This window comes from Coprinopsis cinerea (genome assembly GCF_000182895.1).
Source record: "Coprinopsis cinerea okayama7#130 chromosome 4 map unlocalized cont3.4, whole genome shotgun sequence".
Classification (NCBI taxonomy): domain Eukaryota; kingdom Fungi; phylum Basidiomycota; class Agaricomycetes; order Agaricales; family Psathyrellaceae; genus Coprinopsis; species Coprinopsis cinerea.
Genome location: NW_003307541.1, coordinates 833,264 through 860,233, shown reverse-complemented (window position 1 = coordinate 860,233; position 26,970 = coordinate 833,264). Strand labels below are relative to the sequence as shown.

At 51.6% G+C, this 26,970-nt stretch overlaps 12 protein-coding genes across 12 annotated transcripts; 5 read left to right on the top strand and 7 right to left on the bottom strand.

Moving 5' to 3' along the window:
* Window positions 1–712: 712 nt before the first annotated feature.
* On the top strand, window positions 713–3,681 carry CC1G_10769 (hypothetical protein; the record flags this gene model as incomplete). Its single annotated transcript, XM_001838475.2, has 3 exons — window positions 713–718; window positions 774–3,330; window positions 3,398–3,681. 3 exons carry the CDS (start codon window positions 713–715, stop codon window positions 3,679–3,681), a joined length of 2,847 nt encoding a protein of 948 aa, XP_001838527.2.
* A 674-nt stretch (window positions 3,682–4,355) lies between these two features.
* On the top strand, window positions 4,356–5,260 carry CC1G_10768 (hypothetical protein; the record flags this gene model as incomplete). Its single annotated transcript, XM_001838474.2, has 5 exons — window positions 4,356–4,395; window positions 4,428–4,480; window positions 4,659–4,795; window positions 5,016–5,164; window positions 5,202–5,260. 5 exons carry the CDS (start codon window positions 4,356–4,358, stop codon window positions 5,258–5,260), a joined length of 438 nt encoding a protein of 145 aa, XP_001838526.2.
* A 3,740-nt stretch (window positions 5,261–9,000) lies between these two features.
* Window positions 9,001–9,514, bottom strand: CC1G_10766 (hypothetical protein; the record flags this gene model as incomplete). Its single annotated transcript, XM_001838472.1, has 2 exons — window positions 9,001–9,436; window positions 9,498–9,514. 2 exons carry the CDS (start codon window positions 9,512–9,514, stop codon window positions 9,001–9,003), a joined length of 453 nt encoding a protein of 150 aa, XP_001838524.1.
* A 622-nt stretch (window positions 9,515–10,136) lies between these two features.
* CC1G_10765 (hypothetical protein) lies at window positions 10,137–11,899 on the top strand (the record flags this gene model as incomplete). The annotated part of the gene is made up of 3 exons (XM_001838471.2): window positions 10,137–11,529; window positions 11,584–11,815; window positions 11,884–11,899. 3 exons carry the CDS (start codon window positions 10,137–10,139, stop codon window positions 11,897–11,899), a joined length of 1,641 nt encoding a protein of 546 aa, XP_001838523.2.
* Window positions 11,900–12,475: 576 nt separating this feature from the next.
* Window positions 12,476–12,931, bottom strand: CC1G_10764 (hypothetical protein; the record flags this gene model as incomplete). Its single annotated transcript, XM_001838470.2, has 1 exon — window positions 12,476–12,931. One exon carries the CDS (start codon window positions 12,929–12,931, stop codon window positions 12,476–12,478), a length of 456 nt encoding a protein of 151 aa, XP_001838522.2.
* A 679-nt stretch (window positions 12,932–13,610) lies between these two features.
* On the bottom strand, window positions 13,611–14,186 carry CC1G_10763 (hypothetical protein; the record flags this gene model as incomplete). Its single annotated transcript, XM_001838469.1, has 2 exons — window positions 13,611–14,055; window positions 14,113–14,186. 2 exons carry the CDS (start codon window positions 14,184–14,186, stop codon window positions 13,611–13,613), a joined length of 519 nt encoding a protein of 172 aa, XP_001838521.1.
* A 515-nt stretch (window positions 14,187–14,701) lies between these two features.
* CC1G_10762 (hypothetical protein) lies at window positions 14,702–15,215 on the bottom strand (the record flags this gene model as incomplete). The annotated part of the gene is made up of 2 exons (XM_001838468.1): window positions 14,702–15,146; window positions 15,202–15,215. The coding sequence occupies 2 exons, from the start codon at window positions 15,213–15,215 to the stop codon at window positions 14,702–14,704; spliced, it is 459 nt and encodes a 152-aa protein (XP_001838520.1).
* Window positions 15,216–16,345: 1,130 nt separating this feature from the next.
* CC1G_10761 (hypothetical protein) lies at window positions 16,346–16,738 on the bottom strand (the record flags this gene model as incomplete). Its single annotated transcript, XM_001838467.2, has 2 exons — window positions 16,346–16,673; window positions 16,725–16,738. The coding sequence occupies 2 exons, from the start codon at window positions 16,736–16,738 to the stop codon at window positions 16,346–16,348; spliced, it is 342 nt and encodes a 113-aa protein (XP_001838519.2).
* A 1,336-nt stretch (window positions 16,739–18,074) lies between these two features.
* Window positions 18,075–18,587, bottom strand: CC1G_10760 (hypothetical protein; the record flags this gene model as incomplete). Its single annotated transcript, XM_001838466.1, has 2 exons — window positions 18,075–18,516; window positions 18,571–18,587. The coding sequence occupies 2 exons, from the start codon at window positions 18,585–18,587 to the stop codon at window positions 18,075–18,077; spliced, it is 459 nt and encodes a 152-aa protein (XP_001838518.1).
* Window positions 18,588–18,966: 379 nt separating this feature from the next.
* CC1G_10759 (hypothetical protein) lies at window positions 18,967–20,560 on the top strand (the record flags this gene model as incomplete). The annotated part of the gene is made up of 4 exons (XM_001838465.2): window positions 18,967–19,132; window positions 19,185–19,264; window positions 19,334–19,928; window positions 19,994–20,560. 4 exons carry the CDS (start codon window positions 18,967–18,969, stop codon window positions 20,467–20,469), a joined length of 1,317 nt encoding a protein of 438 aa, XP_001838517.2. The 3' UTR covers window positions 20,470–20,560.
* A 423-nt stretch (window positions 20,561–20,983) lies between these two features.
* Window positions 20,984–22,418, top strand: CC1G_10758 (hypothetical protein; the record flags this gene model as incomplete). The annotated part of the gene is made up of 4 exons (XM_001838464.2): window positions 20,984–21,149; window positions 21,219–21,298; window positions 21,356–21,903; window positions 22,058–22,418. 4 exons carry the CDS (start codon window positions 20,984–20,986, stop codon window positions 22,416–22,418), a joined length of 1,155 nt encoding a protein of 384 aa, XP_001838516.2.
* Window positions 22,419–22,760: 342 nt separating this feature from the next.
* CC1G_10757 (ATP-dependent permease) lies at window positions 22,761–26,872 on the bottom strand (the record flags this gene model as incomplete). Its single annotated transcript, XM_001838463.2, has 17 exons — window positions 22,761–22,862; window positions 22,918–22,980; window positions 23,039–23,447; window positions 23,499–23,624; window positions 23,681–23,711; window positions 23,765–24,403; window positions 24,454–24,696; window positions 24,748–24,846; window positions 24,899–25,408; window positions 25,459–25,540; window positions 25,590–25,777; window positions 25,829–26,074; window positions 26,126–26,305; window positions 26,357–26,452; window positions 26,503–26,595; window positions 26,698–26,719; window positions 26,780–26,872. The coding sequence occupies 17 exons, from the start codon at window positions 26,870–26,872 to the stop codon at window positions 22,761–22,763; spliced, it is 3,222 nt and encodes a 1,073-aa protein (XP_001838515.2).
* Between the last annotated feature and the right edge of the window lie 98 nt (window positions 26,873–26,970).

Sequence of the window (26,970 nt, the reverse complement as noted above, 5' to 3'; positions counted from 1 at the left end):
CCGAGACCGATCTTCATGCAACGCCTCGATTCCGAGCACGAAGCGCAAAAGATCGTACTCCATCGGCAGACCATAGAAGACCTCCATTGTAACGCCTCGATTCCGAGCACGAAACATTGTAAGTTGTCATGAAGGGAGTCGCGGTGGAGGGATGAGAACAAGCCCTGGTGGCTGAAATCTTCATGCAACGCCTCGATTCCGAGCACGAAGCAAAAGATCGTACTCCTGCGGCAGACCATAGTAGACCTCCATTGTAACGCCTCGATTCCGAGCACGAAACAATGGAAGTTGTCAAAGGGAGTCGTGGATGAGAACAAGTCTTTGTGGCTGAAGGGTCTGAGTGCTCGCGCGGGAACCCATCAGTGGCGGTGTGATGGGAACTTCAGGGACCGAGCGTCTCTTGGCCTCATTAACATCAACCACCACCACTTCGACTGCATCCCTTCGTGCTCGGAGCCGAGGCGTCGGGAAGTCATAACGCTTTCTCCTCTCACATCACACTGAAAGGTGATCGTCGTGCTCGTTGACGAGGCGTCGAGTAACCTGCACCAGACCACGTTCTCTAACCAGGCCAATCTCTTGTCGTGCTCGCAGTCGAGGCGCCGAGACGTTGCTGCTTGCGTATTGCGTTTGTTCCAGGGACGTTTGGTTGGGATACTGGAGGGCAAGGGAATCTCTAAAGCTCCAGGGAATGGAATTGACGCGTAGTGGTATGAAGGTACGTCTGATGGAGATTGTGAACATGTAGAAATTGGGAGCTAAGTGCTGTTTAGAATTCAGCACCTGGACGTCTTCAAGCGGTGAATGGAGAGTTGTACTATTCTCCGAACTGCAGCAGGGCGCTTGACATTCAAGAAGACCCATACCTCCACCAGGATGTAAACCCGTTTCAGCCGACAAGACGCCGAGAACTGGATCTACCGACCGCCCCGTCTTCTTCCAACCCTGCTCAATTGTCCTCAGGGGAGAAGTTCAAACCACTTTACCCGAGGTTTCAAGACATCTCCACCCCCCGTTTATGGACTCTCGCGTTTGGATGGATGGCGTTCGTTCCGTTGCGTTACTCGGACCCTGGATTCCCCTTCAATCGACTCAAGCGCATCCCCCATCCCCTAAGCCTTGGTTCTGAGGGGGATTTGGTGTACCGTATGCCCGATACCTTCATCCACAGCTGGTCCAGGCTGGAGGCTGAACTATTCGGCGCTGTCACGAAACTCAAGTCAAAATTCACGGCACCCTTGGTCCTGCCGTTTCTGCCGTGGGCTCATGGGTACCAGAAATCGTTCAGAAATTGGAGGAGCTATGATCGGGCGGTTGCATTGTCGAGGGATTGGTTTTCGGTTTGGTGGGGGGCGCTGTCTTTCCTGATTGCGTATGGCGAATCGAAACGAGACGCTTTCACTCTCAGCAGCCATGTCCCAGAGTGGCACACCGAATTGGAATCCGAGGTAGAAGTGGCATGGATTGACGGCGTTTTTCGTTCGTCTTTGAGCGATTTCTCCTACAACGCAGACCGAATCGGGTGTATCGTGGACATTGTTAACCCACCGCGGGACCAACCAACTGTTGCATGGCTCGTGAATCATGGGATACCAGTTTGGTACCGATGGGGTCCTGCGGAAATGACCTCAGCTGATCGTTCCCTGGCCCCTCCTCCCGAATTGCTTACAGGAAGACCTGAGCAGCCGCTGTCTCCTGGGGTGCAGACCTCGACTGCGTCTTCGCCCACCGCAAGACTTCATGAGATTACGAGTCACGATGAAAGACCAACAGGAAAACTTGAACGACCGCTGCCTCTCGGAAACCAGACCTCGATTTCCTCACCGCCGACAACGACACGCTACGAAAGTTCCAAGCCCGAACCAGCCTGGGTGGCTCACTTCAAACGCCACGAACACTTACATGCGCGAATCATGGAAAAAGAAACGGCAACACAGCGTCAGTCCCGTGAAGATAGAGCAGCCAACCCGCCGGTTTCTAACGTGCGGGTGTACGAATGGTATCCTTCTGAGCGAGATCCAAACGTATACGAGCGAGTCGCCGCTGGAGTAAAGAACTCGAGAGACACCCTTGCCCTTTACAGTGCCCGTCAGAAAGTATTTGATGCATTTTGCAGAGAATGGGATTGTTGCGAATACTTTGGCAAGGGTGACGAAGAGATCGACCTGGATGAGTGGGGTCCGGAGGACCTGGACCTCCCATTACCGGAATCGCTGAGGCAAAGAATAACCAAAGCCTACAGTGCATACGTCGACGACGAGGATGAAGAGGAGGTGGGTGCAGTGACGGAGGAGTTGCCTCTTTCACCTTCGTTGGCGGTGGGACAGGGGGGAGGGAATCCGTCAAGATCCGTCTTTGAGCCACTCAATCTGGCAGAGCAATCAATGGCCATTAACACGACGCTCGTTGAAGACGAGGAGGGCATGTTCACAGTATCGACGAGTTGGATGGCCGCTTGTTTGGAAGACGAGGTCAATAAAACGTTGGGGCTTCACTATGGATTCGTCCCTCCATTGCCCTCCGTCTCTATCGCTGCGGACGACGGGCCTAGGGTTCGAAGGGACTTCTATCGCCTGCTTGGACTCTGTGACGACGAAGAACAGCCGGAAGAGTACTTCGCGTCGACCCATTATCGATCAGCGCTTCAATTTATCCACTCCCACTCGAATCGGCAGACTCCTCACCCTGGTTCTTGGGACCTCAAGGACGATGTCATACATCCTCTGAAGCACCGCTCTCGCCTTCGTTGCCTCCGCATCGTCTCAATACCGCACTGGACAAACGTAGACATTGTTGACGAGGGCCTGTCCGACTGCGTCCCCCGTTACTATTATTTCGAGCCCCCAGAGACAAGCAAGGTTTGGAGGCTGGCCGTGCTCAGTGGAGTGGATGCGCTGTTCGTGTGTCGTCTGGCTGAGGAATTCAATGAAGACGACGTCGTTTTTGCCCTCGCGCAAAAAGGGATACCCTTCCGACTTTTCTTCCCTCGTCACCACATCCCCGCCCCTCTTTACCGCACGCCTTCCTACAACCCCTTGCCAGTCAGATCATTGGGTCATAAGTTCACAAAAGCCGACTACGAAAGCTACATCAATACTCGGACTCTGGTCCTGGCTCAGCCCCATATGAGTGCCGCACTGCGTCGTGGGGGGATCATCTGGCGCCTGGCTGTCGCAACACTTGGTCTGGGTGACGTGCAGAAACCACCTATGGGCTGCGGGGCTACTGTATCTATACAATTTCCAAACGGCATGGGCGAGTACGTGGACGATAGCTTGACGGCAAGAGAGCTCGACTTGATATGTGGGGCGTATCTTTGCATTGACGAGAGTGAGTACTGTTCCCTCTTTTCTACTTGTTGTTTAGGATGATTTTACTGATCTAAACGGGGAATCAGGAACGGGGCACACCGCTATGAAGTCTTGGTGGCCGCTTGCTCGAGCATACGAACGTGCGGATTGTGGAGATAACTACGGTCGTTGGTGCAGCCGCAGAGAGGATTGGTATTTGAAACGGCTACGCAACATAGAGAATGGCGTGGAGAATTCGGACCAGCCTATCGCATTTCAGCAGTGGAAGACAGCCATGCGGGGCGTTGGACCTATACGCAAATTCCACCTGAGCATACATTCGTCGTCCAATGCTTTCATTGAAGGTCATATCCAGTCCCCTGGTCGTTAGGACGAGGTTACTCTTTGTTCGTTTCTTTTTGGTTTCTTGGAGCTAGCTTTCCTTTATGTTCTTTCCTAGGTTATCCTCACTAATCACATTTATTGGTATCTTGGACACACTAGTAATACTTCGCAGGTACATACATAGAGTACTAAGTGTAATATATATGTTTGGAACCAATACAGGGCGTATCTAAGTGTAATATATATGTTTGGAACCAATACAGGGCGTATTCAAAACTTGTCTCTGGAAAAAATATCAAAAGCCACGGTGTGGTGGAGATTTGGTTCTGGCCGTGGGCTGCTTCAAATGGTCGAAACCAGATGTTAGTCAGCAGGCGTATCGATACGCCTACTAACTAAACCGGTCGTCGACCTCCGCGTGGATCGGTCTACCGGCCAAGGTGCACAGTGTCCTGCCATGCCCGGAGGGCCAACCTTCCACCTTAGGTACCGGAATATGACGGTTTCAATTTCTCGGACTGCCCTCGACCGTCCTCACAACATAACCGTCGCCCAACTTCCTGCCTCCTTGCAACCTGCCTTAAGGATCTGGGCTATCCCCTTTAGGATTTGGCAGAGGGGACGGTTTCCTTTTTCATGCGTTAGGTTGATTAAATCACTCCAGAAATCTACCTAACGCGCTTTTCCCAAGCCTATACCGCCATCCCTGGACTGAGGAAGATGAGCGTGACTGGCCAAGCCAAGCGCCCGGCGCGGGAATGTATGTAGGTTGATCAGTCGCGTCGAACTCAGCCCGCTACTACGTCGACGTTCAACATAAAGTTCAACTTTCGTCGACTCACCATGTGGGTTCGACGTTATGGTAGCGTTTGCCTTCACTGAACCTTCTAATCCAGGGACACCTCAGAGCACTCCACACAGGAGGCACCGTCCAGCTCACGAACCACTGTCCGACGGCGCAAGAAGAAATCCAAGCAACTAGAGTTGCCACCTCCACCCCAGAGCTATCTGACGCGTCCATAGAAGTACTGCTACGACGAGGTTCTGGGGCGAGCTCGAGTCGGTGGCAGAGCATTCGCCATCCCACTTCTCTCTCACCACATCGAACATTTCCTAAAGGAAAAATGCCCCGAATATTACTGTACTGCACCAGTGGCGGGGTTCGTGTTCCAGGACCTCTTCCAGGACTTCGTTCCTCCCGAAGCCAGGCGACTCGCCTTCCTAGTCGTTCCTTTATCCCACTAAAGTTTCCGAAAACAAGATTTCCCTCGATCTCGTCACTCTTTTGGGCGTTGTTATTGCAACCAACTTGACCGACGAGGATATTGAGCAGGCGGAAAACCAGGAGCTGATTAATTGAGAAATCGCGCTCGAACCTAGGTTCTACGGTCCTCAAATTCTCAGGTTGGAGAAGCACTGGCATTGTAGAAGGCAAATCATGGATTTCGTGATTTCGAGGGCTCGGGGAAACCATAGCAAAGTAGACGAGTATCAGCAACAGCTCAGTTTGCGGAAGGATCGGACATCAAGTTCGTATGGTATTGACAACATGGATATAAGTGGTAGGGAGCGATGGCAATGCGTACAGAAAGCGAGACAACAACGAAAGCGAAAAGCGAAAATGAAACGGAACTACTTATAGTCCCAAAGTCTTTCAGCGATGACCAGACAGGTGCTCGGAAGCGGGAATCACGTACCATGGAAGATCCGGGATTGCGAGAATAACCATGACCAGGCAGGGGAGTAGACACTCCAAGGCCCTTCTGAGTTCTCTTGATCAACTGCAGGTTGTCTGCCCAGTCCATACCTTCGCCACTCATGTTGGTGGCAAGTAATACTCCCAAGAGCCTCACATACTCACGGTCAACGGGGACGAGAAGGGGGGCGACTTGGGTGATCACTGGAGGAAGATATGTCGGGGCGACTTCCGTGAACATCAACCAGTACATAAGTTAAAGGTCCCTGGCAGTAATATGCAGACAGTGCCGCTGGAGGAAGGCCCACGTCCCTGGTGAGCAGAGAGGTATGGAGAGGCGCTTCAGACAATGATGGGGTGGTGGGGACAGTTTCAATAGCTTCTCTCTCGACGAGAATTTGGCTGCATCACCTCCATCCTCATGGTGGTGGTCTTGACGCGACATGGATGTCTCGAGTCGCGACTCGCGACTCGCGGCGCTGGACAATTAACGGTCACGTGGGGGTGAAGCGGCACGCCGAACCGGACCCGGATCAGGACACCGACGATCCCAAGCCTGCTCGTTGTTGCGCTCAGGTTTTGCAAGTTTCGGAATGGGATCATCCCAAGGACCCAAGATATGTTCAGCTTTCTGACTCTGCTCGTATTACCATTTTGCCCTATGTACACACAGCAGATCTAGAAAATTGATCACAACTTGTCTTTTGAAACGCGTAACGCCTCGTTGCTGTTCAACTTTGACTCATCGGAGTGGCGTGCGTGGGTTTGCCTCGAAAGCTGTAAGGTTCTTGGCCATTCCAGCGAGTTCCAAGCCTCTCCACCCGGCGTTTAGTCTTCCCAATCCGCGATGAATCTCCTTATGGTACAAGCGAAACACTATTTCACTCGTACACGTTGTTTCACACCCAACACGAGGGCGCCAAATTCATCAAACAATGGCAGAGAAGAAAGTAAAAAAAGCCCAGTCAGACAGGCACCCAGTCATTTAGAAGCGGTTGTGTGTGATAAGAAGACAGAATAATGACAGGACAATGACAAACGCGCCTTAATCGCATCAGAAAAGGCACCAAAGAACACTGGGGAACGAAAATTGGGGCCCTGCCAGTCTGGATGATTGTGTGCACAGTTGTTCTTCTCTGGGCGCGTAGAAGCAGGTGGAGGTAGCAATACCAGCCCCCTGGCTCTCTTCTCGCGTTCGTTTTCGACTGGTTGGGAATGGATCATTCACGACGAAGAGTACACGGATGCACTTACCGGCGATGCAATTGTGAAATGGTATAGGGTAGCTCGAACGAGTCCCGTGGCTTGCGAGGTGGACAACCACGTTGGCTCGAATCAGAAGTCGCTCGAGGGGCCTGTCATTGTGTCTTAGAAGCAAGGACGCGAAACGCCACAGAATTGTATCAGACTGCTGATGGAGCAGTAGGCTCTGATAAACATATCAGATCGAGTCACCGTTCAGCGCAGTGTCGACCGGGGCGAGTATTGCAGCCCAATCACATCCGAATTAAGTTCGCGTGGAAATGCGGTCCCTTCAGCGAAGATTCTGTGTTTTCGAAAAGATGGTCAGCTTGAGAAAGAAAAGCTGTAATGGGGTGACGATACCGGGTCTTGGAAAGCCAGCTGACCGTATCAAGAGAAAAATCATTACCAGCGAGGTGAGCGGAGCAGCGACACGTCTAGTCCAAGACAGAATCAAGCCCAAGAGGTAAAAGAGGGTTACAGGTAACAGGAAGGAGGTTCTGTGAATAGATTTGAACATTGCGAGGATGGTTGATTGTGAACGACACTAAAAGAGTACAAACGGACGACATGGTGGACAGCAAGCGAGTTGGCGCGACAACAGAACGAAAGCAGAGTAAGAAAGCGAGACAGACATAGCTGGGATCCACAAGGGTCCTTACTAGAATGTAGGGACAGCTTAGCTTTGGTTCAAGAACCTGCATTTTTGTCATGCTGTCTTGAGGTGGATATGCTAGTGACCACAGCTTGCCTTGCGCGTCGTAGTACGCGCTCGCCGCTCGAACAGTTACGTGGACCGTGGACCCGAACACCAGCATACCTCGAGCACCGACTGGGGAGAAATGAACCTACATACCTTGGTCGTCGCAATCTGGTCACAATCGTAATGCAGCGAGATCGCGACGACTCACTCACACCCTGGCATGTGCGGGGGAAGCGGCAGGCCGAGCCGGATCCCGATCAGGACAATGTGACGATCCCAAAGCTCGTGGTGTCCCTTGCAAGCTGTGTTCACCCCGAATACCCAAGGATGTGTCCAGTCTTCTGGAACTCCGATTGTCTCTGATGTCTGTGGATCCTGGGGTAAACGTTCATCGCTTCTCTTAGCGATTTGTCTTGAGAATTACCGTGCTGTTGTGTAAGCTCGACTCGTCGGAGTGGCTAGCGTGGGTTCGCCTCGAAAGCTGTAAAGTTCTTGGCCATTCCAGCGAGTTCCAAGCCTCTGTACCCGGCGCTTAGCCTTCTCATTTTTCCGTGAATCCCCATGTGGTACAGGTCGAAAAAAACTAATTCACTCGTACACGTTGTTTCGCGCCCAACACGAGGGATCCAAATCCATCGAACAATGGCAGAGAAGAAAGTGCAACTTAGCCAAATCAGACAGGCGACCCAGTCATTTAGAAGCAGCTGAGCACGATGAGAAGACAGAACCGTGACAAAACTGTGATAAACGTACCTTAATTGCATCAGAAAAACGCCAAAGAACAAAGTCGCCCGCACTCGTGCCCTCTACCCACAACGAAAACTGGGGTCCCTCCCTATTCGGGCTGAGACGATCGTTATGTCTCTGACATGTCCGCACCAGAGATGCGGCCTTTGTTCTGCACTCGACATTCGGGAACCTTTGGAAGCTGGGTGAGTCGGAATTAAGTTCTTGTGGGTGCATCGAAGAGCGGCGGAGGTGGTACTTGTTGGTTTCCCTTTTGAATGGCCGTAAAAGTGGATAGCCGTACATCGAATTTTGAAGACTCTCTCTAAAATGTATGAGAAATCATATGCAGGAACATACTCACGTTGTGAGGAGGACGTATCCCTTGCCCGTTACAAGAACCCCACGAGCTCCAGCCTCCGAGTTAGCGCTCGCTCAACGTTCAACAGCAGTGTCAGCGACACTCTCCTGGCTCTTCAGTCAACTGTCAAGCACGGTCGTCATTCTCACAGAACTCCGACAAACTACATCCATTTGCTGATGGAACTTCGGAGATGATACCAGTTCTGACCATCAGTATCATGGACCTATCGTAGTCGACTCCGTCCACTCGCACCCTCGTACTGGGAATGACGGAACAATACAGGCCAGAGCGAACATATCAGGTATTACACCATGTGGCTCCAGAGCGCGTAATCCCAAGTCATCGTCAATTAACGATTCGACTGACATGGAATACCATTGGGCCATTGAGTTGGGCTGCGTGCCGACGTTCGACTAAGATCAGTTAACGGCAAGGCGAATTCAAAATTCTGGGTTGCTAAGATAAAAAATACAAACGGGTGACGTAGGACAGCAGATGGTTTGGTGCACAACAGAACGACAGCAGACTAGGAAAGCGAAACAACGACAGCAAAACAGTGGGCAACGTGAAACCTGAGGGGCAACGTCATCACCAGCCGCTATTGTAGATAGAGAATGTAGACATACAGCTCGCATCAAGGGTTCTTGTAGTGGTACCATGCAGGAGGGGTTTTGACCTGAAGAATCTCCTGCGCCTCCTTGACTAAGGCCTCGTTCCTCGCCTGCTGCATGTCTTCTTCGTCAAGGTTGCTACCAATGACTAGACCCAAAGGTTCCCAGCGAGCTCCGTTCCTGAGGGGGACGATAATGAATGCCACGCGGTCGACACCATCGGGCGTAAATTCCCAAAACCGATCCAAGAAGACACGATGTTGTTCCATGGAGTTGGACTTGTCCCCGGGTAGGTACTTATCCATAAAGCGTATAATATCACTTGACGTCAATGGGATGGCGAACACTTTAGGGTGGACCTTCCCTGGATTCGACGTGTAGAGTGGTGGCTCTTTCAGGCATGTCGGGAGAGGTGCTGGGACAGCGAAGTTGCCATCTTCATCGTACCAGACAGAGCGTCTATAAATTGCGGTTAGCCTTTGGGCACATTCATTCATTACAGCATGGAAGAAAAGCATACGCTTGGGTAGAGGTCATGGTGGTTTGGAATTGAAGCCTGGAGGTGGAGGAACAGACGCGGCTGGGTCCAACGTCAACCTCGAAATCCAACAGTCACGTGGGTGCGTGCCGCTGTGATCCACTCTGATCCGACTTGGATCCATTTTATGAGGTTCGCACCGATCGCTCGGGGTACCTTGGCCTCTTCAAGTTCTCAATCTCCGCTTCTTGCCAGCATACGTGCTCGAAGCCACACACACATACAGTACGGTCTCTGTTGTCCTCAATCTGTACAATCAGATCCATAACGAGATTGGAACCCCATGACTGGCAGGACATTCTTGGCCAATACCAAAGACTCGGAGACAACAGCGGCACAGCTACAGGTTAGGGACGCTCTGAAAGTCCCGATGCAGACAACAATGGTGAAACGATAGCTTCAGCAGATTTCTAGAAGTCTTCAGAAGCTCCCAAGGGTCGAAGTGAGAATAGAGACACGTGGGCTGGGCCGCCGTCTGGTGGTTTTTGAAGCCAAATGATAGATCAGATACACGCATCGGGGAGGTTCAAAATAGCATCGACTATTGTGGGTAAAGCTTAGAGTCTCATCCCCCATTTTACTCGATCTCCTTACCTCTGCATAATCCGTCGTCCATTACCCATGTCAGAGCGGGTTGTCTTTAGCGATTTCTGTCTGGCCCAGACCTCCGAGCGGCGAGTGGACTACCAGATTGCAATGGCTTTCGGTTACAGTACGAGAATGAACTATCGCCGTCTGGAGAGCCACACCCATGCATTCTGGGATCTCATCCTTCACGACCTAGCGCAGGCGATATCGAAGCAGGTCAAAGTAATTCCTCAGCTCACGATCACGTCTTCCGCCAGCATCAACAAACTCTCCCCCGAGACCTCCCTGCGCTCCACATCACCAGCCAACAAAAAGGAATGCACACCGGACTTCACTGGCGTGTTCATGTCTGCTAGGATACGCCAGCAAGCCATGGATGTGTTCCGTCGGCTCAGCTTCCCCGATGTGACCATTCCCAGTTCCCTCGCGCACGTCTACCAAGACGGGGCGAATCGGCAAGGCAAGATTCCTCGTGGATACGATGCTATAGCCGTAGACGACCCCTCGATGACTATGTTCGATCTCTCTCAGCCAAGCTCCCAGGGATTCGAAGCTCTGGATCTAGAGATGGTCAACTGGCCGGCCCTGAAAATCGTGGCTGTAATCACGTTGTTTCACGTAGAGCTCAAGAGGATGGTCACCCGTCGTTCCGACACCCTGGAAGGGTTCACTAGTGAACTCAATTCCGGCTTCCTGCTCGCCAACACATCCGCTAAGAAGCAAGCAAGACTTATATTCCAATCCGAGCCCGAGACTAAATGGATCATCACCATTGCAGGAGTGGGCGAATGGTGGCAGTTCATGATCTCGACTCGCGACCCCAAAGAGAGGGTTCAGATGTTCACCGATGTGTCTTGGCTCGACGTCCTCTATTCAAAAAGCCCCGCGCAAAACGAGGCAGAGGCACAGGTCCCTCACAATAACGCCCCTCGACCCAGCGACTCCGATAATCCAGACGAAAAGAAGGCCCCAAAAAAGTCGAAGAAGCGAAACCAAATCATGAAGTTGCCGGTCAGCGCACCTGAGGTGGAGGTGGTTGTCGAGCCAGGTTTTTTTGCGGACGACGAGGACGTTGGGAACCCAGAAGATCTACCCAGTGGGTATGCGACAGAGGAGGAGGAAGGTGATCGTCAGTTCGCAAGGCTTAAGCTCGTCGAATCTGAGGAGCCCTTGGAGCAATTATTGTTTTCCGAAGGAGACTCGAATTCACCAGCTGAAGCTGGCCCATCCCGGCTGTTATCTGACCCTTCTACCCTCCTCGCACCCCCACCCCCCACTGATAGCACCGCGAGTACATTGCGGGCTGTATCTTCCAGGATCGGAAACGCTCTCGCCACGGCGCGTAGTAGGGCCAGCAGGTCTCGGTCCAGGGCCCGCGGCAGCCGCAAATCGTCCAAGACCAGAGAGCAAGGATCTGCGGAAGGCGGTGAGTTCTGTATTCGTCTTTCGTATCCACTGTCCTCTGACAGACATCCGACAGACTATGTGATGGTTGGCAACGATGTTCACCGATGGGCTCAACTTATCGATAGTGCGGAGGAACCGTTTGTTCTCAGACTCAGGACTGCACTCCCTGAGTCAAATACGTGGAGTAACTCGATGCTCATCGGTTCTCCGGCGTCGAACCAGCGCCTCTATATCATTACCCGGCTCCTGCGGGAGGAAGCTGCTCGCTTGGCAGTAGTGTATCCTCCGCTGGTTCCGAACCCAGGGTGAGCAATATTTCCGAGTTCACCTTGATTGCAATGTACTCATGCTCCGCGCCCCTCATCCCTTCCAGCGCAACCAATCTCTGATCATTTTCAAAAGTTCTCGCTATTCTCCACTCCACCAGTTCCACTCTGTTGCTCATACAAGTCGCGTATCTAACGAAATCAATTCCTCGTAAAATGCAGATATGTAGTAAAATGCTTAGTTTCTTCAATTTCATTGTCTCTTCTTTCATAACTGTTCGAGTTCCCGACTCGAGTCCTTTTTAGTTGTCTCTCGGGCCCCAAGGTTTCGAGCAATGGTGTGAAGTGCCGGGGAAGAATCTCTACTAGCAGAACGTTGTAGTCGTAGATTCTACAGTTATGTGGGATTACCTTATCTTCTCCAAAGAATGGAGTCTGGTTTACGAGACTGGGAATTATCCACGATGCTATTGCTGGAGTCTGGAGCCCGTGTGCTGGTACGTTCACGAAAGTCGCCTGGCGTATCTTCCATATGCCATGTTGAATTAGTTACAAGAGCGAGACAACAAAGAGTCGGAAGAAAGCAAGAGAACATCAAAAGCGATATGACAACATGATGAAACGAGAGCGTAACTATCGGATCGTCAGTACAGATTCTAGAGGAATCGGATACAATGACAAATCTTACTGTCCAAAGGATTAAGGATTTTCAAAGAAGTACCAAGCAGGGGGTGTCGTTACACCCAGCCCTTCCTGTGCCTTCTTAATCAGGTCCTGGTTGTCTGCGTTCACCATATCCTCGTCGGTCAAGTTGGTCGCGATAACGACACCCAAAACCGTAACAAGGTCGACCTTAACCTTCTTGTTGGGGCGTTTGAAGGGGAAAGGAACGACGAGGAATGCGAGTCGTTTGACTTCAGGAGGGACGAAAGGCCGAAAGGCATCGCGGAATACGACGCCTGCCTGTGGCCCAGTGCAATAATATTGAGGACACTTCTCCTTCAGGAAACGTTCGATGTGGTGAGAGAGAACTGGGATGGCGAAGACTCTGCCCCAGACTCGCGGTCGTCCCAGAGCTTCATCGTAGCAGTACTTTTCTGGGCGCGTCAGATAGCTGGGTGGTGGGGGTGGCAGTTCTAGCTCCCCGGACTCCATGTCGCTGCCCTCTTCGAACTGAAAGTATTCGGGAACGCTTTCCTCTTCGAGAGTATTTATATGTGTGGTGGACCTAGACGAGCGTAACGTCTTGTATCAATCATTCTGTAGCATTCCGTGAAAGCAATAGGAACGCTTACATGGTGGCAGGAACGGATTCGTTCATTCATTTCACGTTCAAACAGGTTCAAACCTTAAACGTTCACATGTTCACAGGTCACGTTATCGCGGCTATTCCAGTCTCTCGCGGTCAAGGTGGACGGTTCCGAAGGATCCGAGTTCTGAATCTCTGAGCTGAGCGAGTCCACGGTTTTTCCTTGATTTCGAATTTGCCTTTTGTCTGCACAAGGCATTCGTATTTCTCTTTATACATGTTTCGTTACTGTACATTTGATGTCAGGTCGCGTCACCGTGCAGTGGTCCTGAGATGGTGGCCAGTCGTGACACTAAATTTCTCGAAGGTCCGGAGGATACGCAATTAATGTTGATTTCTGCCTAGGTATAGCAGCACAAGTGTATAGTACAGGGGCTCGGGTGCAACAATGAAACGGAAGCGTAACAAGAAAGCAAGACAAGGACGGTGGACGAACGATCAACTTTCGCAAGGTTCGTTCCTACTTGGCATTATGAGCTTGGTTCCACCTGCACGCGATGCGAATGCACATACTTACAGGTCAATTTAAGGGTCCGTAAAGCGGTACCATGCAGGGCAGGTCTTGACGCCGAGGATCTCCTGGGCTTGCTTGATCAAGTCCTCGTTCCTAGCCTGCTCCATGTCCTCCTCGCTGAGGTTGGTACCGACGACTAGGCCAATTGGCTCCCATAAAACGCGTCCACCATTCTGCCCCTTCAAAGGGACAATGAGAAAGGCAAGGCGATCTAGCTCTGGTGGGAAGAACTCGTAGTATCGGGCGAGGAAGATGTCCTGTTTCTCGTGGTCATCAGATTTATCATCTGGTAGATGTTTTTCGACGAAGAGAATCATATCGGCATACATTAGGGGGATAGCAAAGGCCTTCGGAGTTATCTTGTAGGGATTTGCGGTCCAGAGCGGTGGCTCTCTAAGACACACTGGCAACGGCGGTGGTGGACATGGCCTGCCCGTGTCATCGAACCAGGCGGAGCTGTGGAAATCAGTGAGCTTTTCAGAGGGGGACGACGACAGAGCATAACACACGTACGCATCGGTGGTCATCGTGGTAAGAAAGACAGTGACAAGGTTGAATTGCTTCAATGCTTGAGCCTTGACGAACATCGAACACCCATTTGATCCGAATTGCCGGGGAAGAACTGATACCACAGAAAGTTATACTCGACATGATGCTCAAAAATTCACTGACTGCTAAGTGCTTTATTCATTCAGTGCCCAACTAGATTGTAAAGGATATCACTGGGAGGGCAAAGTGACATGGCCACAGCTGGCAGGCACTGAAACCCGACGATGCTCAAATGGCGGCTGTCGCATTGGCGTGGAACACATCCATAGGCGTCACACCTCACTATCCATGGCAAACTCGCATACGAAGCCCGTCCGAAACTGAACCAGTCATCCAGTTGAAAGAATCAAGGATGCCTCTCGACCACTACCCTTCCCACCACGCAAAATACAGGGTCCGATCGAGCGAGCAGGCGAAAGCCGAGTTACAACAGACGACGGGGAGGCAGTAAATTAGCGTCATCGCAATTAATATTAGCTGCGAGGGGAAAACTCGAAGAGAATTCAGTCTACCAGATCAACTGAAAGCGCTTGGAAGGAGGATACACTACATTCTAGGGGTTTTGGTAATGGTACCACGCTGGCGGTGTCGTTACTCCAAGAATTTCTTGACATTTCTTGATCAGTTCCTCGTCCTCTGCGCGCGCCATATCCTCTGCATCCAAGTTACTCGCAATGACGAGACCCAGGGGCTCCCAAAGAGCCCTTCCCGGTAGAGGAACGATGATGCACGCCAACCGGTATATTTCAGGCGGGAAAAACGGCCTGAACTCCTTCACAAAGTCAAGGGAGCGTTGAAGGCCAGGCTCGATGTCGGGGCAGTACTTTTCCATGAATTTGTCGATGACTTCCTCCATGAGAGGTATGGCGAAGACACGGGGTCGTACTTTCTTCCCCCTTTCGGGGTCCCAGTTGAACAAACCTGGGTTCTTCAACGAGATCTTCAAAGGTGGCGGGGGACGGCGGGTACCATCCTCGCCGATCCAGATTGAGCGCTTGCTGAATGGGATAAGCATAACCGGGTCCTCTCAGAGCAGGGAGAAACGGCGCTTACATTTCGGTTGTCATAATGGTTGTCCAGAGAGGGTTCCGACGATTCGTCGGGGTCAACGGCAGACCGAGCCGGATCCCGGTCAGGACAATGTGACGATCCTAACGCTGGTGTTGCGCTTTCCAAGTTTCGTCCAGCTTCCTGGTTCTTTCCAAGTATCACACTGATGTCTGTGTATACACACAGCTTAGGGTAAATGCTCACCACTTTCCAAGGACATACTCGAGTATATTTTGGAACTAACTACCTGCTGCTACGGTTACTTCGAAGTGTCGGAGTAGTTAGTGTGGGTTTGCCTCGAAAGCTGTAAACCAACGAGTTCCAGGGCTTCCGGCCAGCCATTTAGGGGCGTCAGTTCTCCCCTCATCTCCTTGTGGTACCAGGGAAACTGTATTTCACCCAGATACGATGTTTCTCGCCCAACACAACAGAAAAGCTGACGTCGAGGCATCTGTACCCTCTACCCGCAACCCAATGGTACCTCAAGAACAAAACGGATAGATGACCGCCCTGCGGAGAACAACGTGTGCACTCCATCTATGACTCGAGCAGTCGGAGGAGCTCACCGCCGTTCTCAGTGTGCAGTGGGAGGGCCTTCTCTCAAACGGACGATGAGTTAGCCGAGCGGGCGGACAGGCCCGGGCTGAGAGAGAGAGCGTGAACAGCGGGCCTTGTGGATCTTCCAGGCAGTCAGCGATACTTGCTTGTGCTCCAGGTAATCCTCGTCCGAATGGTATGGGATTGTGATAACCAGAGGTTGCCTTCAAGACATGGTTGTCAGCAAGCTAAACTCTCGAAAAAGGTTGCACAGATGGAAGCCAATTGCATGGCAACGAGGACGGCACTGTAGCTAACGGGGAGGTATAGCAAGACAGTCGACGAAAACTTCGATGTGCGAACGAAACGACAGCGTGACAAGAAGAAAGCAGAGCAAAGACAGCGAACCGACAGATAGCAGAGAGAGGCGCAGAATTCGTTACTGAGAGGGCTGTCAGTTCAGGTCAAGGTGGATTAGAAAACGACACGTACGACAGTGGTTCAATAAGGGTTTTTGTAGTGGTACCATGCGGGACGAGTCTTCACGCCGAGGATGTCTTGAACTTGCTTGATCAAGTCTTCATCTCTCGACCACGCCATTTCTTCTTCGCTAAGGTTGGTACCAATGACCAGGCCCAGCGCTTCCCACAATTGCCTGTTCTTGAGAGGAACGACGATAGGCCAAACGGTCTGCTCTCGGCGGGAAGAACTTGTGGAATCTTTTCATAAACACGGCTTGCTTCTCGAAGGCAGCGGAGTCGTCCTCAGGGATTTTCTCCTCCACAAATCGAATCATGTCCGTCGGCAAGAGGGGGATGGCGAACACCCTGGGGTGTATCTTGGTTGGATTGGTGGTCCATAGCTTGGGCTCTTTCAACGAAACCGGGAGCGGTGGAGGAACGCAAGGGTGGCCATTCTCGTCTGACCAGTCCGAGCGTCTATGATCCATGGTCAGCGAGATTCAACAAGAGAAAGTGAAAATGACATACGTTTGAGTCGACATGGTCGTTTGGCAGGTGCTGGAAGGTTGGAAGTTGAGTGACGATTTGGGTGGCGAAACTTCAAACTCAGAAAAGGTCCGAAGTTGGATCACCTCATTAATTAACATGACGGCGCAAATGTATCGCTGTAATAAGCGCGGCGTGGGCAAGCCCAGCCACGGCCGGCATCCCCTGCCGAACTCCACCAAAACTCACCACAATTTCCAGCGACGGTCGGTGAACCCCGTTGGAACTGGCACAGAGTTCACCGGTGTCCAGTGAACGTTGATGTCCATAGCAATTTCCAGCGGACCCCCGTGAACGACAGCGGTCGAAGGGCCATGATCGATGGATTTCGTCCCGCTTAATGGTATCACCCCCAGTGGAATCCAGTGACCCCCACCAATCGCCAGGGGTCCTTCGCTTCGAGCTTTTAATAAACCATGTATGTACCCTCCAAGCGGCATAATTACAAGTGTATTTGTAATGTCAATAGTGAAGATACAAGTTTTATGGGTTCCGAATGCCACCTTTGAGTAGACACAGCCTTGGGCGTCTATTTAGTTGTGCGCGCCCCTTCTTCTGGCCGCAATGGTGTCGTTCCAACTTCATATCTTCTGAGAAGCGCTATTCCAATCAACGATATAAAGGTAAACTTAATTGGTATCCTGCAAAGTTTTAAGGATCAAGATACAGACTGAGACAAATGTTCGTGGCTAGAACTAGAGAAAAGATGTGATTTAACAAAAGTCCCCTTCCGGCGAGATTCAGTGAGCTTGACCCCACGTTCCAGTGGAGGTCGGCGGCATCCAGCGACCACCGAGGAGTACGGTGGAGGTCAGTGGGGGCCGGCGCTCGAGGTGAGAGGTGTTCAGCGGTCTCCAGGGCGTTCCCACACCGGTCCAACGGAGGTCGTTGGCAAATAGTGACAAACACCGAACCCCAGCGTCCACCGATGTTCACCGGAGGACACCAGGGAACTTGCCCCCCGCGCGCATATAACTCATGTATCGACCCAGGCGCTGTTCAAATTTCAATCCTTATGTCCTTTTAGTATTCGCACTGTGGACAATTATTTGGTCTTTATCCAAATAATAACACTTGTGAATCAGATTCGGGTTCTCTGTAGTGGTACCATGAAGAATTTCTTGTGTTTGCTTGACCCATACCTCGTCCCTCGCCTGTTGCATGTCTTCTTCATTAAGGTTACTGCCACAACATAACGAAAGCGGAATAGGAAAGCGAAACAGAGACAGCAATGAAGCAGACAATGTGTAGGGCCATGTAATGGATATTAATGAAGTGAAAGGTCAGCTACAGCTGGCCCTTCAAATAGAAAAGAAAGACGCACGCGCCGTATCAATGATCCGGATTCCTGTAGTGGTACCATGCTGGCTGGGTCTTCACTTCGAGTATCTCCTGTACTTGCTTGACCAAGGCCTCGTCCCGCGCCTGCTGCATATCTTCTTCGTTGAGGTTACTTCCGATGACCAGTCCGAGAGGATACCAAAGGCGCCCCTCTTTAAGGGGGACAACGATATATGCCAAACGATCGACTCCATCCGGCGTAAACTCCCAGAACCGTTCCGTGAAAACATAGTGTTTGTCGACATTGTTGGACCGGTCCTTGGGCAAGAACTTGTTCATAAAGCGTAGAATGTCGCTTGTCAACAATGGGATGGCGAAGACTTTGGGGTGCACCTTCCCCGGATTGGACGTGTAGAGCGGTGGTTCTTTGAGGCATACAGGGAGAGGTGGCGGTGGGGCAGGCTTGCCATCTTCGTCGTGCCAGTCATTGTACCTAGTGGCTCTGTTAGATAAATTCGGAAACATCCAAACACTGGAGGTCACATACAGTTGGGCAGAGGACATAGTGGTTTGAACAGCTGAGGGTGCGAGTAGTGGATCAACCTGTTTTTCCGGCGGCGTCATTAAACACTCAACGGTCACGTGGCCATGCATTGCTTGTTCAACTCCGCCATCCTTGAATGATATGTGTCTGCTTTAATGAGCTCAGAGTATGACCGGTGGTAAGGTAGTGTGTCAACGCATGGGCATTTTAATGCTACGTGCCATGGTCCTCGGCGCTGTGGGGAAATGACTTGGCTGGATACCTTTTCGGGAAGTGAAACACCCCGATTTGGAGCGTGGAATTTTCCTCGAGCTTGGCAAACCCCTGACTCGGAGTCATCAACGCGCGGCTCACCTTTTCCTCCAACAATCACCTCGAGTTTGGATCTCTTTGACCAATATGCCAGTCAAGAAGCACAACTTCACAAAAACACCCAAGTTTGGCACGGACGTGCCTCCGTACTCAGGCCTAGTCGTGACTGAGGAGATGAAGCGGTTGATATTTCAACCAGGATTTTTGAACAGAAAAAATGGAGGGAATAAGCTTCGAGATCTGTATATGCAAAGTTCGTATCGACTTTTATGATTAACGAATACCCAAGTGATGGTCTGTACCAGGCAGCATGGGTTTCAATCCCAACGAGCTTTCAGATTTCGGTCGAGCTTGTTATTGCGGATCACTAGAATGGGCACGACAGGTGTGTACCGCCAACTCCGGTATATTTTATATATATTCTAAGGTCTTCCCTGGTCTTCCACATCGATAGCTTATGGAATACGGAAAGGTTCCACCTCTCAATGAAACCGAGTCTCCTTTTCAACTCGGGTATGCATCCTGCATTGTCCTGGGCTCTCAACGAGTCGAGGGCTTCCCAGGAGGCCCACAGCCCAATCATCTGGGGCTCCTCAAGTTCCTCATCCAGCGCGGGCTACCCCTCAGTATCCCAGACATCGTCGGTTATACCCCTCTCCACCACAGTGTCATGGGCGAATCGCGTCAGGACAAGGCGCAAATCATTCGGGCACTGTTAGAGGGCGGAGCAGACGTTCATTTCCAAAACCGTTGGGGCGAATCCCCACTCCTCCCCGCCATGGTCAGGGAGGACATCCTGGGGATCGAGCTCTTCATGGAGTTTGGGGCAGACGTCAACCTCCCTGACGGTGATGGGACGACCGCCATGATGTGCCATATCCCGAATGGCCCGAGAGTTGCGGCTGCCATCGACAAATGGGTGAAGATCCGCGCTGGCGAGAAGGGCAAGTTGACTGAGAAGAGGTGCGATAACTGTGGTCAAGAGGGGAAGGGGCTGAAGAAATGCGCTCGATGTTTGACAGTTCAGTATTGTTCCAGGGAATGCCAGAGTAAGTCGGCCTCCATACGATTGCGATAGGAAGGGGAATGCTGATCAATTGGAACTGCCTACTAGCTTCGTCCTGGAAAGCCCACAAGAAGGTCTGCGTTCCAATGAACAAGTCGACCACTGTCACCGTTACACCGCATTATCCTCAGATCCCTGGGGCTGTGAATGTCTCGATGTCGCCCTTCATTCGCGGTACCGTTCTCGGCCTGCCCACGCAGGCAGTCCCAGAGACACACTTCCGGTACAGCCATATCCCCGAAAACATCCCTCCCGAAGGAAAGCAGGTCGTCATCAAAGTCCAAGTTCCTCAGCCGCTCAAGAATCCGGACGGGACGTACAACGAGATGCGCGTTTATACACGAAAGCGCGACCTCGTCTGTCACATCTTGCGTCCCACTAACGTTGCTGCCTACGACGAGCTCCTCAGGGTCATTCTCGAGAAGGGTATGGAGGGGAAGAAGGCTTACTTTGTTGCTGATTTGCGAAGTCCCAAGGAGCTGGTTATCAAAGTTTCGGAGGTTCTCGCTGCCCAACCTTGGTAAAGACGATGAGAAATCGAAAGAAGCTTACGATACGTTTTAGCGCCCAAAAATATTTTATCGTTTTGATGCGTATGCTTGTCTGCGTACAAGCGAAGCCTATGGTGAGAGGGGAGAAAGAACATAGTAAATGCTATCGCCCCCACAAATTCCCCTGGAAATCGGAGAATACCGACGCGCAAAGAACATACAGGAGAGAGGTAGATCACAACTGTGTCCCCACCGCTTGAAGCGCCGATCAAATACCGGAGCGTCAATTACAGTACTCCTTCAGATTTTCCGACCTTTTCTGGACTTTACGACCCACTTCCGATGTCCTAGGAGGTCGGAAATTCGAGACTGAGCCTTTCTCTCCCTGAAGCATCCTGGCGTAGCAAACCCTCAGTTCTCAAGAGTCGAGACAAATACTCGTCAACACAGGCCACTGTAATGTTTCTTCTGGGTTGAACTGATCGACCTGCTTCATCCTGGACCACCACCTTCTGCATATCCAGACGCCTCCAGGAATTTCATAGATATGGCTTATTTCACTCAACTGAAGTTGCAACCGCAACAGCCCGAATTCACGGTTACACCGGAATCTGGACTCGTCGTAACGGAGGAGATGAAAACGATCCTCGCCCAGCCTGGTTTCCTCAACCGCAAGAACGGTGGAGAGCGCCTCCGTTATCTCTTCCCAAATCGTGCGTTATCTCTTCATGCTTTCAGGTAATAACTCATATTGACAATGAAGACGGCGCCGATGTGTCCAGAGAGCCTGGGTTTCAACGTCTCCCACTTGTCCCTCTTCGCTGCAGCCTGTTTCTTCGGAAACTTCGAGCGTGTAAAGAAGGTAGCATTCTACTGATCTGACACAGGACGGACCACTAACAACCCCCGCCATCGCTAGGAAGTCGAGGAAGGGAAAGCCCCAAATCTCTCCTCAGTAGAAACCGAATTCCAACAAGGATACGCATCCTACGTAATCCTAGGCTCCCAACGCACCACCAACACCAAAACCGGAGGTATCCCAATCGAGCACCTCAAAGTCCTAAAATACCTCATCCCCCACGGTCTCGCTCTGGACGTGCCAGACATCGCGGGGTACACCGCTCTCCACCACAGCGTCCTGGCCAACACAGGTAAAGAAAGGGAGCAACTCATCAGAGCCCTGCTCGAAGGAGGGGCGAATATCAATGCCCAGAACCGCTGGGGCGAGACGCCTCTCATGTGCGCGATGGCGACTCAGGACACTCTGGGCGTCGAGATCCTCATCGAGGCTGGAGCTGATCTGGATATCAAGAACGGCGATGACGAGTCGGCGCGGACTTGGTACCCTCTCTGCGGCCCTGTTATCTCATCGTTGGCAGAACGCTTGATCAATGCTCGCTCGGGTGAAAAGGCTCCTCTGGCAGAGAAAAAATGCGACCAGTGCTCTACCAAGAAGGATCTCAAACGGTGCGTTCCGGTGCCAAACTGCTTGGTACTGTTCCAAGGCTTGCCAACGTAAGTCGATGTTTTCAATTATTTAGTGGTTTATTGAAGGAAAATGGATTATGGCAGGGGCGGCTTGGAGCCGTCACAAGCGAGAATGTCGGCCAATGGACAGCAGCACCTCTGTCAACGTTCCTCCACCCACCAAAACTCCCGTGTCGGTCCCAATCGATGAACTTCTCAGCGGCCTCTCGATGAATTCCAACAAGAAGAAATCCTCGAACCCGCAAGGAAAACCCTTCATCGTCAAAGTCCAGGTCCCGATGTTCTCAAGCGGTCCCCTCTACGTCTACTCCCGCCAACAGGACGTCGTGCGCTTCATCAAAAGGGAAGAGTCTCCTTCGACGTACGACGAGCTCGTGGCGGTGATCAGGAAGAGAGGGGTAGCAGGCCAGAAGGGCTATTTTATGGCTCAGCTACTCTCTGACGGTGAACTCATGATAAAGTCTTCTGATATTCTGGCTGCTCAGCGCTGGTAAACGAGGAGGTGCCCACAGGTTGTAATCACGGAGCATTGGCATACTCGTACATCTCTACTCGGACACCTCTCGCGTCCCTCTGTCAAATCTGACCCTAGGCTATCCATCACGCTTTCACTTTGCAGTCCAACATGTCATCAGCGAACACAATACTCATAACCGGTCGTAGCCTAGGAATTCTAGTACAAGTCCATCGAATTATAAAATACACGTGTATACCAGAAGATGCAATAGATAGGAAGGTCGGTCACTACCGTTGTGCAGTCGAAACCATGAAGAAGAGATAAGTTGTATAGTCGGTCTTCTAGGAATCACTGAGGCGTCACCGTGTAGTGATCGCGCTCAACGCTTCTCCTTGACGTAGAAGTGGAGGACGAGGAAACTCGCGGTGGTGAAGGTGACGAAGAAGATGGCGAGGAGGGAGATGTTAGGCCACCAGAAACTCTGTAAAAGTCAAGTGAGTTTACGAAAGGGGAGAAACGAGGCGGAAGTATCGCACCTGTGCACGGAGACCGAACACGGAGAGAATGGTAGCAGCGGGGACGTCAAGTTCAACACCATACTAAACAACAACCACAGTCAGCCACCGCACAAAATCGAGATATACCACGCAAACGCACCTTGATCTCCTTCAACTGGAGATACCTCAACTCATTAACAGCCAACGCCTCAAACGCAGCATGGAAGAACGAAATCGTATGTAACCACTGCAGCATCGGCGCCACCGTCTCCCGATTGATCAACAAGCCCGTGAACAGCAAGTTGAACAACATAACGAGCGTGCCAACCAAGCTCGCGACGCTGACGGATTCAAAGGCGATAGAGAGCAGGAGGACGACGCTGGCGGTGGTCAAGTTGAACAGGACGAGGGTGAGCATGAACTTCCAGAAGCCTTGGACGGTGGGAACGAGACCGACGAGCCCGTAGACGATGCCGCCGAACATGAGGGGAGGGACCAAGCGGAGAGGGAGGATGTCAAAGAGGACCTTGGAGGAGAAGTAGGTGAAGGTCGAGTAATAGCCGTTGGCCCTGGTACACGAGGTTAGTCTAAATTCGACTCAGATTCTGGGTGACCCGTACCTTTCCCTCATGAAGAGGATACGTTCGTTGGCAAACAGACCCAAGCTCGAAAGACAAGAGAAACCGAATAGAGCAAGGGTGAAGAAGAAGATGCCCAATCGGTTCTGGAATCCAGCGATATCGTTGCTATAGAAGTTACAGTCAGCAGGCACTCGACCAGCGCACAAGGAGGGGCAACTCACGTCACATTGTGGAAGAACAAACCGCAAATGACTGCAAAACAGAGGGTCAGTCACGAACCAAACACCCAAGACACAGCTACATACCCGCAAGACCAATAGCCGACAAATAATGGGCAGCCAGAAGAGCAGGATCCCGATACAAATTCTTAAACGCACGTCCACTCAAAATCCTAAACTGGGTAGCCCAGGTCGCGCGATTCCTGCCTCTCAACAACGAAGTCTCCAAAACCGCATCAGGAGGCTCGTTGCTAACCAACGGCGCACCACCCTGTCCTCCATTTCCATTCGCCCCTCGCTCAACCTCCCGCTGTAAAGCCTTCATCTCCTTCGAAATATCCTTGGCAATATCACTCTTCTCATAAGCCTCCACAAGGGTATCGAGGGTTGGAGCCGCTTGCCGATCATTAAGAGCATTGGTGATGGAGCCAAGCAAGTTGGACGTCTTCTGCTTGAAGTAAGTGAAGCGACTCGAACCGGAGTTGATGGAGGTAGCTGCGGGACGTCCATCAGTCGTTGCCGTATTCGAATCACTGTCGAGGGGCGCGGATAGGACCGAGCGGACCGAAATAGGAACAGATCTGGGTGCAAGGGGCAATCCGCGCTCTTCGTCAGGAAGGAGGTTCGTCGCGCTCGCGTTAGTGCTCGAGCTAGCAGATGCGGAAGCATTGGTAGCCGGACTGGAAGTACCCTTGCTAGCAATGGTCGCCTTGACGGTGAGGTCGACTGTGGACCCATAAGTATCTCAGTTCATCAAGATACTAAGGTCAACGTACTCAAGTAGTCGGCGATGTTGAACCCAGGTGGGCAGGGCTGACCAATTTCATCAAAGTATTCCTGGCATTTCTGGAATTCGCCAGAATAGACGACCTTGCCGGCTGCGAGTACGAGAAGCTGATCGAAGAGGGCCACGATGTTGCTTCGAGGTTGATGGATGGTGAAGATGACCGTTCGGTTGTAGTTCCTGGAGAGAGACACGAGGGATTCAACGACGTTGTAAGCGTTGAACGCGTCAAGACCTGTTAACAGAAATGAGCAACGAGAGCCTGAGTCGCGAAGTAAAGACATACCGCTGGTAGGCTCGTCGAGGAAAAGGATGGAAGGACTGGTGACCAATTCGCAAGCGATCGAAACACGGCGCTTCTCTCCTCCAGAGATACTTCTATGGCCTGTTCGGCGTGTCAGAACGCGTGCCGATATCAACTACGTATGATTACGCACCAGATACGCCTATAGGCATGTCCTTGATATGCAAAATGCCTAGCTCGTTCAAAGTCTCCAGCGTTCGGAACTTCTTGGCCTCGTAGCTCATCTCCCTGGGCAGTCGAAGGAGCGCGCTGTACAAAACGGTCTCGTAGACAGTCAGAGTACCCATGAGAGTATCCTCCTGATCCACAAAGCCCATCACGTTCTTGAACTCGGTGTTTGCTACCTCTCGGCCATTGACCAACACCGTCCCGCTGATGAGGTTGCCCTTCTTGCGTTTACGAGCGAGGATATCGAGTAGGGTGGATTTGCCCGCTCCCGAAGCACCCATAATCGCCATGACCTGTCCAGGCTTGACGCAACCAGAGATATTAGACAATAAGATGCGGTCGTCGTTGAGAGAATACGTGATGTCGCGGAAGTATAGTGAAGCGGGAACGTGGTCTGTCATCAATCTTGCAGCTTCTTCCTCTGGGAGCTTGATTGGACCTTCGTCAGGCCTGCTTCGACCCGCAAACCAAATCACTGCGGGAAGGTGAGTGATTGAGATTGAGTGGCAGTCGAACGTTACTTACCCGCTGAACTCAGCAGCACGAAGGTTACGGCGCCGGCGGAACTGAGAGCAACCCACAAAGTATTGTCAGGCTTGGGCGGCCGCTAGAAAGGGGATGAGCCATTGAAAGTGAAGAGCGAGATTGACACTTACCACATAACCTGGCACCTGTGTGTAGTGCAGACATTCGCCGCCTTCACAAGTAAGAGTGATATAACCGTCTCCGAAGATGCTTTCGATCAGTTCATTCATGGCGGGCTCCTCGAATCGACATCCTGCACCGCTCTTGCAACTAAAGGTGGCGGGACCACGAATAGACTGGGTCAAGAATTCGCCGATATCTGTGGAACACTATGAGTACCGGAAAGATCACAGATGCTCCATATACGTACCGACACTTCCAGCTTCACCGCAAATGAAGCGACCGGGGACGCAGGAACATTTGACCTTCTCGCAATCGTATCGAGTGACGTTGAAATCGTAGCCAACTTCCAATTTCGATTCACACTGGTCCAATGCGCAGTAGAATGATTCTACTTCTGCTGTCCAGAACTGGAAGGCACAGGTTTTGTCAGATTTGTCGCAGCTGAATGTCACTTGAGGAGGTCGGTCTGGAAGCATGTCGATGATCTTCCTGTCTATAGAGTGGGGTCAGACTCAAAGCACATAACGCGGTGGACGAGACCTACTGGTAACATTGCACATTTGGTGGTTGTTGAACACAGTCTGGCCACCCTTGTAGCAAGTCATGTCCGCAATAGGCCCGTCGTCTTGGTCATCGTCGTCGCTCTCTCCCTTCATCTCTTTCAACAGTTGCTTGATCTCTAGCGAAAGAGGGAAGTTCCTGCACGCGTCATCGTTCAAACAGACTAAAGACAGCTCTGAGCCAAAGATCCACTCTTAAACGCCCATATACGCACCATTGCAGTTGATACCTCCCCATCCTTCTTTACACTCGCAGGATTTGCCGTCCTCGCGTAGTCGACGTTGACTTCCATCAGCTAAAGAGTCGCATTCTGTCCTCGCCGTGTCAGCAAAGCCCCGGTCCACGTTTCGGGCGACGTACGGGGTATCAAACAATCTATTCCACCCCATCCGGCAGGGCAGTCGCATTGACCATTGTATTCGTTACAATGACCGTATTGACCGCAGGTAAACGCTGGCAACAGGCAATTGAAACAAGGCGGGCATTTCCCTGGTGGTGGTCGCCCTTTGGGAAGTCAGAATCGACCCGGTTTTGGTCCCATTGAACACGACCTACTTGGAGCGAGTAAATCAGAGCCCTAGACACCCATACAATCAGTATAAGCCCAGTTCAGCCAATCCTATAGCCCAGAACATACCGAAAGCCCATAACCGGCGTCCGGGTTCCATGTCGTCTTGTTCGCAGTCGTTAAGGACGCTGAAAGCAGCAGAACTAATGCTACTGGCAGCATCGCTCTGCTATACCATATATTCCGAGACAGTTGTCGATAAATTCGTGGAGACCGTCGACGTCGTCGACGATGACGGTGGTCGTTGTGGGGCAAGCTGA